Source organism: Serinus canaria, chromosome 1A (assembly GCF_022539315.1).
Source record: "Serinus canaria isolate serCan28SL12 chromosome 1A, serCan2020, whole genome shotgun sequence".
Lineage (NCBI taxonomy): Eukaryota > Metazoa > Chordata > Aves > Passeriformes > Fringillidae > Serinus > Serinus canaria.
In genome coordinates, this window is record NC_066314.1 from 64371850 (window position 1) to 64390528 (window position 18679).

Here is an 18679-nt window from a genome sequence, read left to right on the forward strand (position 1 = left end):
CTGGCCTGTTTTCCCTTCTGCTCAGCTTCTTCTGTGCCCTTTTAGGACAAAAGCAGTTATCTCATTTATTCATAATGATTATATTTGCTTTTACAATATGACTTAGGAGTTATTTAAAACCCTCAGAAATTTCCATGCCTTTAAGTACTTGTAATGTTGAACTGAAGGGGGGAAAGACTCAGTGTTAAAAGGGAGCAGAACCTCAGAGCAAAACTGCATAATATTTAATTTGGCTCAGTACAGCTCAGTTATTTTTTGTGCAGCAGGAAAAACCAAGTCACAGTTACCTGGCTGTGAAGACCTGGTAGGTGCAGAAAAGCCAGCAGGTACCACAGAGACAGCAGATGTGTTCTGGCATCTCTGGCTTATGCTTTAGGGAAAGGAGACTGCCCTATGTGCCACTTGGTATTTCCTGGAATGACAATGGATTATTATCTGCACCCAGCTGTTAGAACTTAGTTATTCCACATTCTTGTATTGCCACTGAACATGAGCATTATGCTCTCAGTATCATCGTATTTTGGTATATATGTGATTTCACAGCCTGAATGATACCATGGCCAGCCTTTCCTGCTCTTCATGGATGCACAGCCTTTACAGGTTGTTTTCACTGGGGTCTTCATGTACTTTCTGCTGCTCAACATCAGGTCTTTCATGCTCCTGAGCACAGCTGATGAAGAAACTGGAGTCTTTTTCCTCTGCTGTAATTTTCATTTCAGCACTCTGTTACCAGCTTGAAATATCCCCAGATTCTGGAAGGAAAACAGCTACCTGTGACATACTTCCCTTATGTAATTGAAGGTGTGCTCATTCAATTAGTCAGTGCTGCATTTCACGCAGAAGTGCACTTGCTGAATTCCATGGATGTCTCAAACCAGCCATACAACCCATGAGAATATGAAAGATCCCAGCTGGATGGAGGGTCAGCCCCAAACTTAGGTAATATATATAAATAAATGTATATGCAATGTCTCTGGGTATGCTACACACCCACTCCTGCTTCAAAAGGCATCTAACAGTACACAGGGAAGCATCAGTACTTGAAGATGCTTCAAATAGGCTGCCTTTTGAATGTCACATTGCAGTGAGTTCCTTTCCTGGAGATAAAAGATCATCACATGTCATTAAATTCACTTTTAAAAATATTTTATTTTTTTAAAACCATTAAGGCAAAACCGTGTTTCAAATTAAGTTGGTTTACATTCAGTCTGAAAGGATTAAAGCACATAGGTTCCTACAGTTTCTATACAAACACTGTGAATTCAACCTTTTGTTTTTAAAGAAGGCAGAAAAAATCAGAATGTAAAAAAGAAAAAAAATGTTTAGTTCAAGTTTTTCATCCTATATCAGTAGGCTGGTAACGTTTGAGAATGCATCATCGTGTGTAGCTAGATGTGACTTTAACATTCACAAGTGCAAGATATGTTGTCCTTCCTAAAAATCCCTGCAAGACCAGGGCATCCATTCATCCTTGGAAGTGTCATTTGCATTGTTTTAACAGAAAGAAACTTGGGAACTTGGCTTGAATTAGTGGTTTTTACTGGGAAACAAGCATTCCATGAGAATTAGGTTTGACTACTCCTTGCAAGAAATGTGCTCGTTCTACGTTCTGTATTTACTGAAGTAAAATGTACCCAAAACAGCTGACTGGAAACTAAAAGCTATTTTGTTTTCTCTTTAATATTGATATCTTGATTTAATGAAACACTTGCTGGCTCTATTGATTAGGGTTTGGCAACATTAACAACACTGTGCATTTTTTGTGTCCTACCAGATAACAGACCATTTGAGACGTGAGGGAGGGCTTCAACATCCTGGGGCACTTAAGCTGTGGTGCAGCATTCCAAGAGAAAATTCTGAGCAACTGTTTGTAAAGAGCTCTGGAACAGCAGGAGCTGCTCAGGAGCTCCTGGAGGAGCTTAGGAGACCTGCTCAGGAAGCAGGTCTCCTAAGAAGCTGCTAAGCCAGACTTTGTCAAACCACTCAGAGAGGGTTCTGGAGCACACCAATAGCACTGAGACATTGGTCAGGTTCATTACTACTAAAAAAGTAACTGAACCATGCAGGTTTCTGCTCTGCCGAAGGGCCAAGGCATTGTCATTCCATGGAGAGAGCTGCTGTGTGGGGGGGGATGAGCCATGTGAGCCCTGCATGGCCAGGGTGAGCAGGGGTGGCTGTGAGTCACCTGCAGGAGGGTGGTGACCTGCTCCCAGGTCTGCAGCACGTCCCACACAGGCTGCTGGTGACACTGCACTCCTACACACCTGGAGTACAACACAGGACTGGTGTGCACCGGGATTTCAGTGGCTCAGGACTTCCCCATTCTGCCAATCTTTTTTCTTTCCAGTGGAAAGAATGCCATGAAACTCCTGGCACTGAGCATAAGGCTGGGGCCTTTACCACAACAGGGATTACCTGCATACACAACATGAGAAAATACACCAAAATATTAATACTACTTCAAGTAGTGAAACTACTTCAAATACCTCATGCTTGATCTTGCAGTCCTTATTTAAGGTCCAGCCTGTAATCAGATCAGTCTCTTGTGCATGCTGCCTATCCCCTGGCAGAGGCAGCTCATCTGAAATTGAGGTCCTTGCAAAAGGAATTCTGTTTCAAAACATCCACAGCAATGGAATCTGACAAGACTGACGCAATAAAGGAGCTCAAGAAAAAACACACCCCACCTTCAGAAGCAGAAAAAGATTTAAAAAAACTGTGAGCACAATAGAAAAAAGAAAGGAGGAAGCAGCCTTCCTTAGGGTGGGCTCAGTTACACAGTGGGTTTGTGTCATATGAAGTGACAGGGTAAAGGAAGTGGCTGCAGGTCAGCACAGGGAAGTCCAGCAGAGCTTTTGCAAACATGACACAAACACCTTAGGAGACAACATACCTGTCTGGTGATACTGATGAAGTGAAAATGCCAAGTTGCAGCAATTTGAGGAAATAAAGCGTTATATGTTACAAATAAAAAGCAGTAAGTACAAATGATAGCTAGAACATTTGTAATAGATTGTGATTGTGATACCTACTGTGTTTGGTGATTCACACAGCAAAATAAAAGGTAGATACCTTTGAAAGGTACCTTTTTTTCCTATATCAGATTTCCTTAGAAAGATGCTGTAGGCACAGACTGTCACACCTGCATGCACCAGACACAGAATCCCTACGAGCAGACTCTGAATTCTATTTCAAATCCCTCCTGCAGGGAGGCCAATAATGCCATTTCAACCTTTTGTTTTGTGCTGCCAAATCATGTTTGAAATACATGTATAAAAGCAGCAGGTTGCCCTCAGGGCAGATGGCAGGGAATAATCCTGAGTACATGTTGTTATTCTCAGTGAGCCACAAGTCAGTTCCACAGAAAACACCAGCACTGGTGCACAAACCAAATGCAGCTTCTTTTTAGCTCTTTTCCAAGGAAAATGAGCTGCCATGCTGCAAAACAAAGATGAGCTCAGTTCTACACGATTTTTCCTATTGGTGAACTTGACTTAAAAACTCAGTTTTGGGATTGCAGCTATTCCTCAGCTAGACTTGCTTTTATTAAAATTGAATAAAAGGAAGTCTGTGTTCTATGTGAAAATATATTTTAAAGTTTTGTTATAATGGTCAACACCAAACACTGATAACTTCGAAGAATTTGTGATCGTTCTTCACAAATGGTACAGCAATAAAGACCAGACAGGAATAAACAGCAAATTGTCTTTGACATCAGCCCCTTCATCCTTAGCCCATAAAACAGAAATATTTCCTCACTGTACAAAGGGTTCACAAGATAAAGTATGTAACAAATATTTAAATTAAATAATTTACACATTTTTCTTTAAGCACCTCTGTAATTAATTTAGTGAAAGTTTATACCTTGCAATTATATTCTTGTATTTCATAAATTGAAACATGAAGAAATGGTATTACATTAAATTAAAAAAATCCCATGACACATAACAATATCAATAATCTTAGATCAAACCCACATATTACTTAAATCTCCAGTAAAAGAAGAATAATAAAGCTGATTAAACCTAAATACAAAAATTATATGCAACTGATTATCAGGAAAGCACTTGGGACATAAGCAAGCACAGATACCACGCTCCATCTTACATTCCAACACTTCCTAAAGGACGAGGGGTTTCTCAGAGGGATCATTATTTGCAGACCTTATGCTTAAACAGTACCATGACAGCTGCAAATGCATTTGTCAAATGCAGTTGCAGATTTTCAGTGAAGTCACAGGGAGCTTTTTAGGAGAGACTGAAACTGTTCCTCTGCAGCCACAGCAGGATATCCCCCAGCTGCTGGGCCTCAGATGGGGCCCAAGTTTGTCCAGGCTTTCCGTCAGAAACGAGGAAATTCAAACTCAATCGTATGTGACCCAGCTCTCGTGATGAATAAATCTCCCCAAGTTTCAGCAGTTTGAATAAACAAACAAATGTTTAGATGCTTATTATAAGCTCTTTGATGTGCAGCCTTGTGCCAGCTCTCTCATGAGAACAGGCTTAGTGCAACTGCTGGTATTTCCGAGATCTGCACAGGGCAGGAATAATGCAAAACTCTGCTGGCTGGCAGCACTTCAGCTCTGCAGCAGCTGCTGGAACCAAGGCACAAAGGCACATGGAAATGGCAGTTAACACAAAATGGGGCTGCTGTAAATGCAATGGAAGATGTGCTTTCTGTAAGTGGAAACTTTCCTATCAGGTGTCAGTTTGTGTTTAGAGCAAAAGTGGGATTGGAAATTTTGAAAAGGTACAAAGTAACTAATTTTTTTTAAACAGCAGCTTTGAAGGAAATATATAAGGAGGAGAGAAGAATGAACCTCAGATTTTCCTAATACTTGGCACAAAACCTTCCTTTTCTTCCCCCCTTTCCCTCTGACAAAAAGTACCTAGGGCACCAGAATAAGTAAATAAATAAATATTTTCCCCCCAAACAATGCTCAAAAATGAGTAATTTGTATTTTTGCTGAAAACTTAAATCATACTGTTGTTTCCCAGGATATTTCTCTATCCATCTGCTGTCTCTTGCCTTAAGCTGTTTGAGGGGTCTGATTGCTAGCCAGAGTTGTTCCATGCTATGACAGTAAAATGAGTTGTGTTGGCAAGAATCAGATCCAAACTGTACCTGGTGAGCCAGTAAATCTTTAATACCATTTTAATCCTAAAATCTGATCACTTTGCTTTCCTCCATAGATGGGGTATTTTAAAGTATTAGTTTATCTGCACATAGGGGAGATGCTGAAGTAATTGATCAGAAATAGATCTGAGACTAGCTTGCAATCCAAATTAAAAAAAAAAAATGGACATAAACTGAATAACTTTAAAATCTCCTTGTCCAAAACCTGCAGTAGTCATCTCCTGAAGGAGTAAATGTAATTCCTTAAAAGTGTAATGTAGAAATGAGAAATTCTTTAATTCTTTTGCCTATTAATTCTTGGGAAGGGAATTGTCTGCCCTGTGCCACTCTTTGAAGTGACTGTGGGAATGTGCATGGGACAGCAGTGTGGGCAGTGGAATCCATCCAGAATTTTAGGCTGTGTTAACATCTTGTTCATATTTCTGTAATTCAGAGATGTGTTCTCTTTTTTTTTCTTTTTTTTTTTAAGGGTCTGCAATTTAATTTAAAACTGAAATCAAATCTTTAATGTCCAAGGAAATAGTCAAAAATTTCTTGCTGGTTTTCAAATAACAAAAAAATTATGCACTTTTCTCATACTAAAAACAGGACCTTGTTACAAGCAGCTGCTGAAACAGCTAAATATTATGTCTTTCACTGACTTACTCTATTTGCCATTCTTTATAGCTTTGCTTCGAATTTAAGTATTTATTATTAATTTTCCATGCTTTAAAGTGTTACTAAAGTGTTTTAGCCACTTTTGAGAACAAGAGCTGGAAAAATAGTTATGCACACCGACTGTGTCTGATTTTTCCTGAGAACCTACAGTACACCTAGACTAAGGAATACAACTTTGAAATTTGCCCTTTGCAAAAAGTCTGACCTTTGGGGGGAAAATATTTCAAGTTATCCTTTTTTTTTAGAGGATAAACTAACAGTTGGCTCCTACAGTTTCAGAGCAGCACCCCAGAATGGCTGATATTTGACAACTTCTTTCATCAGCAATATCTCAGATCAATTATTTCCATGGCCCAAACCCCACAGCTCCTCAGGGAAACGGGTTGGCTGGAAGAATAAAGCAGCAGCATTCCTAAAATCTTCTGTTTCTGAGGGCACACTGTGTGCTGCTCTGGGACACAAAAGGCAGCCCATTTCTCATCTGAGGGTTCCTGGCAAGACCAACATTCCTCTCTGAGTGTTTGAGTGTTCTTCCTGCTGGCAACAGGGAAGGGGAGGAAGTTTTGTGCACATGCAGTTACTATTTCTATCCTGCCCTAGATGCTCACCAAATCTGAGGCCTGTGCTTCAGTATTTTACACTAAATATATCTGTAGTTATCTATAACTTCTGCCACAATCATTGCCCAGATAAACCCCAAGTTGCCTTTAAACCTGTAATTTTTCCAGTGTCCAGCTGTGCCTGTGGGCCTGGTCAGAAACAAGCATTGCCACTGAAATAGGAATGACAAGGTGATGTTCTCACTTCATCACTCAATCCTTGCAGTGAAGATTCTGGTGTCTTCAAACGTGCTACAATAAAACAAGTGCAAAGTGTCCTCCTGTGCCACTGAAAGCTTAACTGTGGTGAAAATGCTGGGATTGCTCCTGAGACCTCGTTGTTGTGAAACAGAAAGTAAAATTATCTGGTAATAATGTGAAGTGACCATTTCAAAGAAACGAAAGAGAAACAGCAGAGTGCCTTGCATGCAGCTGGCACTTCTGGGCACCCTAAGAAAAGAGCCCATGAAGTGGCAAAGTCAGGAAGCCATTTCATTGGGGCTTCCTTTGCAGCAGGAGAACAGCAAAAAAATCAGTTTACTCCTGGGAACAAGATAAACTTACTCTCAGCTGTGCTGCCTTCAATTCTATGACACAGTCTGACACCTACAAACACTGCTCTTGGTATTACTGTCACAAGGACAAAATCTGGTGAAAACAAGTACCAAATACTTCTATCCATGAGGCTGAAGAAGGAATAGAAATATATCCAAGTGGGTAGAAAATGAAGCAGTGTTCTCATCAGAAAAGCAAACAGGTCCAAACAACCATACTGCCAAGACACTGAGAGGAAGCCGGTGCCTTTCCTATCCAATCATTCATTTGGAGTCAACTATCACTGCAGTAGAGTGCAGTATCATTGCTGGAAAGTTGAAATTCTTTTTTTCTAGGCTAGGATCAGATTTTTTCAGTCTCTCCAAAACTCTTGCTAATTCAAAATAGTATTTTTATGTCAAAACTGCATCCTGAGCTATTACAAGTTCTACAAAAATGCAGGGTATTCGATCTCTTGTTCATCAGTGATATTTCCACATTTCCTTAACAGACTGTTGAAACAAAAAGGTCCCATCAGTTTATCATGTTTACTTATCAAGACACACCTGTTGGAGCATCTCTGCTGTCTTTTAGATAACTCTTTGGATTTTGTTTAATTTCATAAGAGAACTGTCTTTTAAACCTGCTAACCCTAATATGCCAATGTAACACTAGATGAAGCTGTACATAATTTCATGGAATTAAAGCAACAATGGATGAAAGATAGTTCCAGATTTTTAGAAGTGTATGGACAGTAATATCCAGCCATTTGCTACACCTAGACTGAATGCTTTAAGAAAAAGTGTTAGCTGGTTCTCAGTAGTTACCATTAGGCAAAAGTGCATTGTCTTTCTGATTGTGCAGATACCTGGAAGGAAGGTGCTGAAATTGTTATATTAATACTAAAATGACTAAGCCAAGAGGAAATACAATTTTGTTCATTTCTGTTACTTAACATTCTGATTTATTATACAAATATGTATTCCTTACCAATCTTCAAATTTCCAAATAAAAGAACCATTGTAAGACACTTAATTGAGCACTCTGACCAGTATTTTTCTGCTTTTTCGAAAGAAGACGAAAGATCCTAAACCAAAAGAAGTGTAACACTCAAGTTCCCCAGTTTTAGATTTTTCCTGCTCTGGGCTGAATGAACAGCCCATAATTGTACAAGTAGTTTTGCTCCCATCTGTATTTCTCTGTCTTTAAATATTGTGGAAAAAAATACTAAAAGTCCTTAATACATATCCCTGTAGATTTCCTGTAGTAAAGGGTGTAAATGTGCATCAGATTCAGTCTTCTTGATTATCTGAACAAGCTGAGCATGCTCTGTGACCAGCTGTCGGAGGTCAGCCATTTTTTGGAGAAGTTTTGGGAAGAGGAAGGTGTCATCAGGATGGTTGTTTTGCAAGTGAAGTTTCAGTACATGCACAATGCTCTCCTGCATTTTTTCAATGTGTCCTACATTTACAAGACCAGGACGATCTGTTCTCAAAACAAGCAAAAGAATACATGTCATAATTTTATAATGATTCCTCAAAGTGTAGTTAGTGGTAGAACTGAATCTTCCAGAGGATAGAAGCTTTTCCATTAAAATTTTTAATTCACGAGAGGGAAGTATTAAGAGAACAAATGGGTCATGCTTACCTCCACAGCAAATAATGGCAGCAACAAAAAGGGATATATCGCTATCATCCAAATCCAGTGCATTGAATTTCATTGCAAAATCAAATTTTGGCTCCATTATATCACAGAATGGCTTCCTCAGGCTTTTCAGGAACTCCCGGGTTATAAATCCATTCCCATAAGCCACCAGCATCCCGTCCTTGTTCATCACAGAGGCCAACATGGCAAATATGGCTTCATACACCCCATACTTCAACAGAGTCACCTGATCGTTCAAGTCCAGGTTGGAGAAGCCGGGGATGGATTTGGCAAATTCCGTGAGTTCTGTGACAGTCTCCACAGATGTGCACTGGCAGCAGTGGAAGATTCGAACTTCTGCTTCCTTGTTCTGAATCCCATTGGCCACCAGTTTTGCCACCAGGGTCTTCTCTGCCATACATAAGGTATCCATATCATGTATAACAAATGGCTACAGAGAAAAAAAACCACTAGCTCAGTCACTAAATAATAGTTATTAATCGTTGTTTTCCTAAAAAATAAGAATTTTGCTAAACTTTAACTTCCATGCTAATCAGTCCTCAACTACCAATAAACCCTGAGTTCTTTTATGCTTCTCATCAAGACAAACAGTGCATGATAAACTGCAATACCTAACAAGTCTGCTCTGCAAACAGCAATGCAAATAGTCAAATGTAAAGATGTATGGCATATCTTTAATTTAGTTTTATCTAATAGTTACAGCGAAGCTCCAGCACTGCTGTGCTTGGGATGCACAAATCCATCTAAGAGTCAGTCCCAGAGGGTTCACAAAGACTTGTATTACCTTCTCCAGAAGTCGAGGTTATTCTGCCTACACTCCTATTGATTCCTAAACTAACTACACTTGATGCACATCATGATGCTTTCCTGAAGTACCCTAGGGGGAATACAGACAGTAATTTCAATACAGGGCAGCATATTTGCATAAGAATGTGAACCCTGCCCTCTTCTTGTGTTTTATTATCAGATTCTCATAGACAATGTCCCAATTGTCCCAATTTTCTAGCTGCAGTTGGTGCTGAGTCATCTCTAAACAGAGAATCCCACTCGAATGCCAAGCACAAAATCCCATAATCCCATTTGTTTTGAAAGGTACATGCTTTACAAACAGATGAGCCACTCTCTTAAAACATCATTATCAAAAGCAGCATTCAGACTTATGAACAATCAGAACTCGAAAATATTTTGATACATATTTGCAGGGCAACAACAAAAATGAAGTACAATCCACTAAAGAAAAACAACAAACCCCAGTGCTTCCCAGCCTAGCAAACTCACAGCAACTGACTTGGAACAGAAACTTAGTTCTGTACACCAAGCACCTCCCTTGTGCTGCTTTGCTCAGCTCAGATGAAACAGCATGGGGAACACACAGTGTTCTGTCAGGAACTCATAGGATTCACTTGTTTCCTTCAGAAGACTGTCCAACAGGTCAGGTTCCTATGGGTTTCCATTTTAAAATGTTTATGGCTACTGCAGATTCCATATCACTCCAGCTCAGTTACTCAGAGCAGAACTTTCCATGGGAAGGTGGATATCAGTGGAAAGTGGAAAAGCAAGAAACACAACACATCTCTAAAACTTTAAAAGATGTACACTATCTTATATACTTAAAAAAAAAATTAGCATCATTTCAGGATGCAGAAAAGAGGCATGGCTAAGGACTTGGGAGCTAAATTAAAAAATGACACCCTGTCATCATGAAAAATGCTCACTCATTCTGAAATAAATTGTAGTGGTGCCAAAAATTAGGATTCACTGAAATTAGCTGTTAATACACAGTTCTGAAACAGGTGGGTTGCTAATTACAATCAAAAACCCCCTTCTTTTAAAATTTGCTTTTCTGCTGAAAAATAAAAAAAAAAAAAGACTTTTTTTTTTTTCTTAAGAGATGATGAAATATCCTAAAACCCCTTTGCTCTTCTCTGCATTTGGAAAAAAAAATGATAGCAGCCCGTTGGCAACATCCTAGGGCTGATTCTCCATTAATTTTTCTGTGCATATTCACCCAGGCACACATGTGCTGGTCCCTGTTGGCTGCTCAGTCCTGAGGCTGTGGGACACATTCAAATACAGGAACTGGGATCAGGTGCTCTAGGATCCATCCCTGCACGTGTGACACAAACTGTGGCTTATGGTTCTGACACAGGGTAACCAGCACAAAATTGATTTTCTGCAGAAGCCCACTCACTGAGAAGATAAAGATGGTATTTACTGTGGGCTCATGTCAGCCTGTACCCCTAAAATGTTTAAGCCTGTGCCTCATTTTACACACCTCTTAGTGCAATGGAAAAGACTTGGATAATACATGTGTCTCTCTTCTAATGCAGAAAGCTGTAGGCTAGACTAGACTATTATATGCCAAATTCCATAATGCAGAAGACAGCTTGCTTACCATTTTGATAACACTCATCCCCACACTTACATGGTTTTCATTATGGCAAATGTAAAGTTTCTTCACTGCAAATTTTTACTGAAACTGAAGTAGCTGATAAAATAAGATACTTATCTTCTACATTAAAGTAACAAAAATCACAATGGAGCTTAAATGCATAGAGTGAAACAAGCGAGTCCTTACATCGATTATACTCTCCTATGTGCTACTAAAAAAAAAGCAGTTGATCAAATAAGGTAGACCTTGGCTAAATTACCCTGAAAGAAAAACAACTTCTACAGCAAATGTGTCTTCACAACCTTGCTTGCTTCTGCCTTTCAAGGGAACCATACAGAAAAGACCAGGAGGGCTGGGTGAGGAAATGGCCAGCACTGTAAACAAAAAATTACAAGCTCAAGTTTTCTTTCCCCTTCTGCTATAAACACTATTCTGATAAAAGGAAAAGTCATGCAGAGCACCTGTACACCCTACAAACTAAGAGTACTTATCCTGGCATTTGTGACAGAAAAATGCAGTTTTTTCACTGTCATAATAGGAGAATAATTTTGAACTGTTTTCCCCATATCAAGAGGTATTCACATTCAGATATCACTTCATTTTTGATTAAGGACAATAATTTAGGGTTATGAGTTTCCATTTACAAGGTAATCACCTGATTTTCCTAAATTTTCTTACTATTCTGATAGTAGTTAAAAGCAACCATATTTACTACAGACATTTGCTTTGAATATTTCATGTTTGTATTACAATGATATTTATGTTCTAAAATATTTGCTACAGCATCTACCAAATTATTACAATCACCTTATATACCTGTCAGTTTTATTTTAAAGTAACAGAAAAAGAACTTACTGGATTGTTATTAGTTTTCCCTGCAAGGATGATTCTGGCTTTAACCTTGTTCATATTGAAGTTTTTCAGGTAGGCATCATGAATTCTTTTGGCAAGTGATTTGAGATCTGCCATTTCTGAATCTTCTACATAATTTTCACCTGTTAGAATTTCTGCTTTGAGCTTGGCCTTCTCAGACCTTGGCATTCGTCCAAAACGTATTGCTGATGGGAAGACATAATTGTAAAACAACCACAAATTATACAAGAACTTAAGCCTTTTACCATTGCTGATCAGAGCAGTAAGATTTTTCTGTCTAGAAAAACTGAGGTAGAGGTGAAGACATCGCCCCCTTCCCAACACAGTCAGTGACTAATATGCTAAACTGAAGGAAATCAGGTGTTTCAGAACACAAAGTGCTACCTGCAGTGGGCTAGAAAACATTCCTTTTCCCTTCTGCATTACTTAAATATACTTGCATTTTGTTTTCTCCTTACTGAGTTCTACAACTCCCAATGTGAAACTCAAAGTCCACCTTGGGAGCTTTTAAAACACTAAGTAAACTCGTGACAGGAGCTTGGCAGAAAGCACACACACGAGCTGGAGAGCTGCAATGGAGTCAGGCCTGAATCCCACTGCTGGCTCAGAACCTGCAGGGGCATCCAGTTCTTCTTTCAACACATCTGTACTGCCAGTGGGAACCCCAAAGACCTGCATTTACAGCTCAAAGGCAACAAAATCTCCTCTACCCCCAACACTCCATACTGCTTTCTCAACAGACTAGCCCTTCAGGACTGGAGAGGAGAACAGTCTGTGTACCCAGTCAAGTCATTGGGACTTTCTTCTGAGAGGCAGAAGATGCAAGTCTGAAACACCTTTAGGTATAGAGATCTCCTGGTTTTTGGGCAAGTGGTCTTGCCATTCATGGGCACATCCACATCCTTCTTCAGTTTCAGTTTCAAGCTAAACCAGCCTCATTTTACCCCTGGGAGGTGTGCAAGGGTTTGAGATGGCTCATACAGTGAGTTGCTTGTCCTGCATTTCAGCCTCCAACCAGTGAGGACAGGACCTCACTGCCTACACTGAACAATTCAAGGCATGAACACCATCAGCCCTTCAGTGTGCCCAGGGGATCTTCTCATGACATAAGGAGGTGACTCTAGGCATGATCTGAAAAACAGCTGTGGACTTCAATGAAAGTCCAGCAAGGAAAGCCTATTTGGAATCTGGCTTAGGTGCTTCCTTCCCCTTAAGGGTGAATGGTCACACCAGCCTGTTGAAAAAGTGGAAGAATATCTGCTTTAAACTAAACCTTACAGTTTTAAGATCATAGGTGTAAATTCAGTTGTAGTGCTTTTCCTGAGAGTGTTGTCAGCAAGTTAGCAGTCATCCCCTTCCCCTGCTGCCTCCCACATGTTTGCTGCAATAAAACTGTGGCTATTCCCTTCAACTGGAGCACAGGTGGCCACAGTGTTTTTAGTAGGATGAAACAGCTTCACATGGATGTCAGTTCCCGCCAACCAGCACGGCTCCCTGCTCAGCTCCCCACCTGAGATGTCACTTTGTTTTCCAGCACACTTTTTGAGGATGGTTATCTCCAGTCTTGCAGAGACTACCAACCCTCTCCCAATGCACCTCAATCTCAGTCAAGGCTCCCTGCAAAAGAGCCAGGCTTCTGCAGAGCCAGAAGGTAAACTCTCACAATGCCTCCTGCTGGGACTCTAGACTACAATGTCACAAGCAGCTTCCACAGTCATGTTCCCATCCCATCTATCCCAACTGCATAGTTTCCTTAGGAAATTTGTCTCCTAACCCACAGCTTTTCACCTACCCCAACATTTTTACCTACTTTCACATTGCACCTGCCCCCCAGTTCAGCCTGGACAATATCAGAGCCAAGCAGGGAAAATTACTGTCATGTGGCCAGGTGAGATGCACTTTCTCATGGCTTGGCCTCTCCCTCTTCACTGGTGCTGCTCAGCAAGCTATGTCCTGCACAGAGAATTGCCTCGTGGGCTGAAATTGGTCTGTAAGCCACAAGCTTGCCACCCTTATCTTAAATCACTAGCACAAACAACAACATAACTTTTAAACTGGATATCTAAATGCTCTGAATTTTAAACCATTCTGTTTAACAAACAACTACCAGATTCCTGTTGCACAGTCAGCATAGACCTTTGCCCTCCCTCCCCACTTTCTGAATCATCTGCCCAAGAGCTGTTGCGCTGTAACCTGAAAAATAGTGAAGGCTGCTTTCCTACAGATTTCTATCCTACATCACTCCCCCTCACAATGAAAGCAGTTGTTCTCCTCCTACTCTTCCACAAAACCCTAAAACAGAATTCTTCCAGTATTGAAATTTGTTTCAATGGGAGTACTGGTGCCAAAGTTCTGGGGCGAGGAAAGCAAATAAATGAACATTCGTATGGACAAACTGAGATGTAGCACAACTGTGTAAAGCTCGTAACAGCACATTTGGCAGCTCTGTACCAACCACATGAACCCACCAGGGAAACTGGCACCCCCCCACAGCGACCTATCCTGTAAAAAATCTGAGGTTCAATTCATGTATGTGAGTAAAAAGGCCATCCAAGTGCCTGCCTCCAGCAGCAGACTCTGGGTAGGAACAAACAAATTAAGGGCACTCTTACCTACCATTATGTGACATTCCAACTGAAAGGCACTTTTGAAAACGACAGTATTGGCACTTATTACGATTTTTTTTCTGAATTTTGCAGTTGCGATCACATTTATCATAGATGAGTTTTAAACGAATTGTTCTTCTAAAAAAGCCCTATAGAAAGTTTGAAAAAAAAAATCTAATGTTAATGAATGTTGACTTCTAAGCTTCAATCATACAGGTAATTTTTTTTTCTTTTACCATTTATTGCAGAACAGCCTCTACCTCCACTGCTCTTTTCAGAATGTCTCCAGTCTGCAGTGCAAGGTTGCTCACACACTGCCCGACCACAGGGACAGCAAATCCAGAGTCTTCTCAACATTTTGTGTCACATCACAGAACAACCTGTCATTTAGGCTGTGGGACACACCTGGCTAGGAACTGGTTCCCCATCTCTAATAGATATTCTGCATTATTCCATAAGATTTACATTTAAATGATTATGCTGACATGATGCATGAAAGACAGCTGTACACAAAGACTGTTATTTCTCTCCTGGTACCTTCTAATATAGAAAAAAGATTGAAATCTAAAACATCAAAGGAAAAAGAAAAGAATCTTATAGTTCATGGGTTATATCATCTCAAGAATTATGTATTAATGATAAGAGTAATTTGTGCTACAGACATGTCCTGGCCTCAAAACTACAAGAGGTAAAAGACTAAGGGATTCAGGCAGCATGTGGTAGAGATGAAAAATTCAGGATTTGCTGCTGTTATAACAGGAACGTGGTATAGTCCTCCTAGCCATACTCCCAACACAAATAAAATGCTAGTGGAGCAAGAAGGGTTTGATTTTTTTTTTTTTTTTGGTCACAGTTTAGTGTTTTGTTTTAGTATTTCACCAACTACACACAGAAAAGCAGTATTAAAATTATCACTGTGAATTGCTCCTGCTTGATGAAGGACTGAGTTATGGTATCTGGATGACTTACTTCAGAAAAAAACCACAGATAGGAATTGTAATGACTAGAGCTATAGCAACGAAACATTTATATACCAAATGTTTATCTTCATATTACCCCATAAATAAAGTAACATGATTTAGGTTCTTAAGAAGAAAATGATGACTGTACCTTACAACCTTCACAAGCATGTACTCCATAATGGTAGCCTGAGGCTTTATCCCCACAAATTCTACATTCAATGTTTAGTGCTCCACTGGGTGATTCATCTATGCTGCCTGGAGCTGTGGCAAAATTAATGGATGAAGGACTGGATGCTGGTGAAAGGGTATCTAAAAAAAAAAGGAACACTTCATAAGTACTATACTAGCAAGATTGATACAGTTTCTATACTAACAACCACACAAAAAATGAGCTTATCCTAAAAAATAATCTTGTGTTAATAGTCATTAAGTGAACTAATGTTTCATTGTAATTCTTTAAAACATAATTAATATTTCCACTGCAAACACACACAAAATACAGAGTGTACTTTGCTAATTTTGATGTGACATGGGATGTCAAGAAGGAAAAGGCCTTACTGAAGTGACTCTGACAAAAAGAACTATTTGGGTGATAATGGACCCAATGAATACACACCACACCACACTTCTTGGCAGAAGGGTTGTGAACAGCTCATCTTGGCTTTGCATCTTCCATCTCTTGCGCTGCAGGAATGAGCAGGGCATCTCTTGTTGCAAAGAGACACATTCTTACCTCACACAGATACACTTCAGATACACATAAAGACCCCTGACCTTTGAAAAGCTACTCATAATTTTAAATGACCATCTAAACTGAGGGCTGAAAAGCAGATGGTCGAGTCCTGCACGTTGGTAGAAAGGCTGAACAGATGTTAAAAGGAAGGCATCACAAATGCCTGCTTCTAAAATAGCCTGGCTCAAATATTTTGTGTTTTCCTTCTAACGGGCAAAGCCTTCCTGAATCGTCCAATGAAATAAACTTGCCAGACATGCCACCAGTGGATGAACACAATACAAAACCAACACGTTCCAAGCTTAATTATTTCAATTAATGTTTCCACCTTGTTTGAGGAAAATATTTTCTGAGGCCAGAATTTCTTTTATCTTCCATCTTGCGACTTGCACCACAAGACTTCAGCAAATTAATGGGTGTGTTATTTTAACAGACAGATTAGGAAACACTCATGAATGTAGGTCAGCAAGTATTATGTTGGAAAAAAAACCTTGGCACGGAACTCAGAGTCTCCATTGCCAGTGCTGCCAAGCCCACAGGCATCAGAGTCATCAAGAACAGCCTAAACCCCAGGAATTTTTAAAAGTGCTATTTCATTTTACTTGCCTTATGGAATTTGAGCCCTGCAAGTTTACATTTTGCATGTTCTCTGACCACAAAACCAGTACATTTTGCAGTGAGCACTGAATATTCCATGAGAAGATGACAGTAGAAGCTGATCCAAATTATTGTAGGCCTTGTACACACCTACACTCAAATAATTGTAAGCCTCCTGCCTCTGAAGGACCATGTTATAAACAAATACACACACATACACACAGCACTTCATAACTTTTCCTGTACAAGGCATCTCTCTCATGAGAAGGTCTGCAACCAAAAGGGAACAAAATCATAGTGCTAGAAACATTCCTTCAGTTCACAGTGCCAGAAGGCAGCTCTCCCCATTCCCTTCAAACCCACACTGCAACTGCATCAGTTCAACTGCATCAGTTCTATTATTCCAAGGTGAAATAGGGATCACAAGCTGGGAATTGATGTAAAGTAAGAACCCCCCAAAACAAAGCATAATGCAAACCAGCCAAAAGGTTAACAGTAAACTACTTCAAATGGCTCTCCCGCTAAAACACTTGCAAACACCAAGATTCAACAGGAAAACCTTACTGAGAACTCCACAGTGTCCCACAGCACTGCAGTGATTCCCATTCTGATCTCCCAAAGCCTCTGACTAAAGGCTATGTAACTTTGTATTACAGTCATTCTTCAGTGATATTTGTCTAATATATTAACTTTAGTCTTAAGTTTTTTAAGATCATTCCACAATCAGCTTATATATTTCTAGTGTCACTTCATCATAAATAATAATTATTGTATTAAAGTAGTTGTTAATTTCTACCATTCTGTTTATAAAACAAAGTTCTATATGAAACCAAACTCTTACCTGTTATAACTGATCCATCAGATCCTGGACCATTTCCCAGTGATTGGAATTCTGTTAAACTTAAAGTTCCAGAACTATCATCACCTAGAGACTGGGACAGGTCTTGAATGTTCTCCATATCTTGTAGGAATTCTCCAGATAAAGGGCTGTCTATTTCCTCCTCCTCCAAGGGAGTAAGGGGATAGAGCTGGTTTTCAGTGTCCACCATTTTGATCAAGTAGAGCAGTCACTTAAACTTCTTTATACTGGTGAAAGAAAAATAAAAAAAATAAATCAGATATTTTAAAAAAAATATTTGAACCAGTTGCAGCACACTGAATACAGGATTTCTAAACCAAAAGTGAAATATTATACAACATTCTATTGCTCTGGAAACTTTATGCAACATGAATCATCAAGAGCACAGGGTGGGGAAAATTCCCCAAAAGACTTCAAGATGAATGAAAGTTATGACAAGGTTAATCTGTAGATGGCTGTTTCCTCTCCATTGCTGAGAAAAGTGTTTCTACAGAAGGCATTATGCACTTCCCACCAAAATTTATAACAAACATCAATATTCTACTCACTCTTCTTGAGCAGAAGAAATAAGGACAATGCTGTCACTATTACCAAGTTGCCATCTCATTCTGCAAATACCATTAGTACAGATCTATTTGCCCAATTTATTTGAAACAGGATAGTTTTAACCAGAAAAGGAAAATAATTTCTATGTCATGTAGTGCAGCCAGCAGGAATATGTAGGATTAAGTATGTGAATTTATCCATGATTTCCAGTTACAGACAACAGGGATGTTACTGTACCCACTGTGCTGGTGGGTGAGAGCTGGACACAGAGCAGGGACAAGCCCAGAAACACCTAGAACTAACTGTGCTGTTTGCTCTCAGTTATCTACTCACATCCCTGACATACCCAGAACATACTCAGACTCAAAAAAGAGAAATCCCTTGTATGTAATTTGTGAAAATAAAGTTCAATTCCTATCTGTGTATCTATTTGGTGATAGGGGAAAAGTATAGAGAAACCTCCAGCAACCCAAAGGAAACTACCAAATTTGTCTCCCTTAGGAGCCATTAGCAAAAAGAG

At 39.7% G+C, this 18679-nt stretch overlaps 1 protein-coding gene across 8 annotated transcripts in view; it reads right to left on the reverse strand.

Moving 5' to 3' along the window:
• Positions 1-3573: 3573 nt before the first annotated feature.
• Positions 3574-18679, reverse strand: part of PPARA (peroxisome proliferator activated receptor alpha) — a 30772-nt gene continuing 15666 nt past the window's right edge. For 7 of the 8 annotated variants that reach the window (XM_030237677.2, XM_030237678.2, XM_018919736.3 and 4 more), the window contains 6 exons: positions 17596-17840; positions 15573-15733; positions 14473-14611; positions 11839-12041; positions 8574-9021; positions 3574-8411 (listed from right to left, as the gene is read on the reverse strand). In XM_030237677.2, coding sequence (XP_030093537.1) covers positions 8164-8411; positions 8574-9021; positions 11839-12041; positions 14473-14611; positions 15573-15733; positions 17596-17803 — 1407 coding nt within the window. In that variant the 5' untranslated portion in view covers positions 17804-17840 and the 3' untranslated portion in view covers positions 3574-8163. Of the gene's footprint in view, positions 8412-8573; positions 9022-11838; positions 12042-14472; positions 14612-15572; positions 15734-17595; positions 17841-18679 lie in introns of those variants that run through there. The other variant, XM_030237679.2, reaches the window with a different exon arrangement.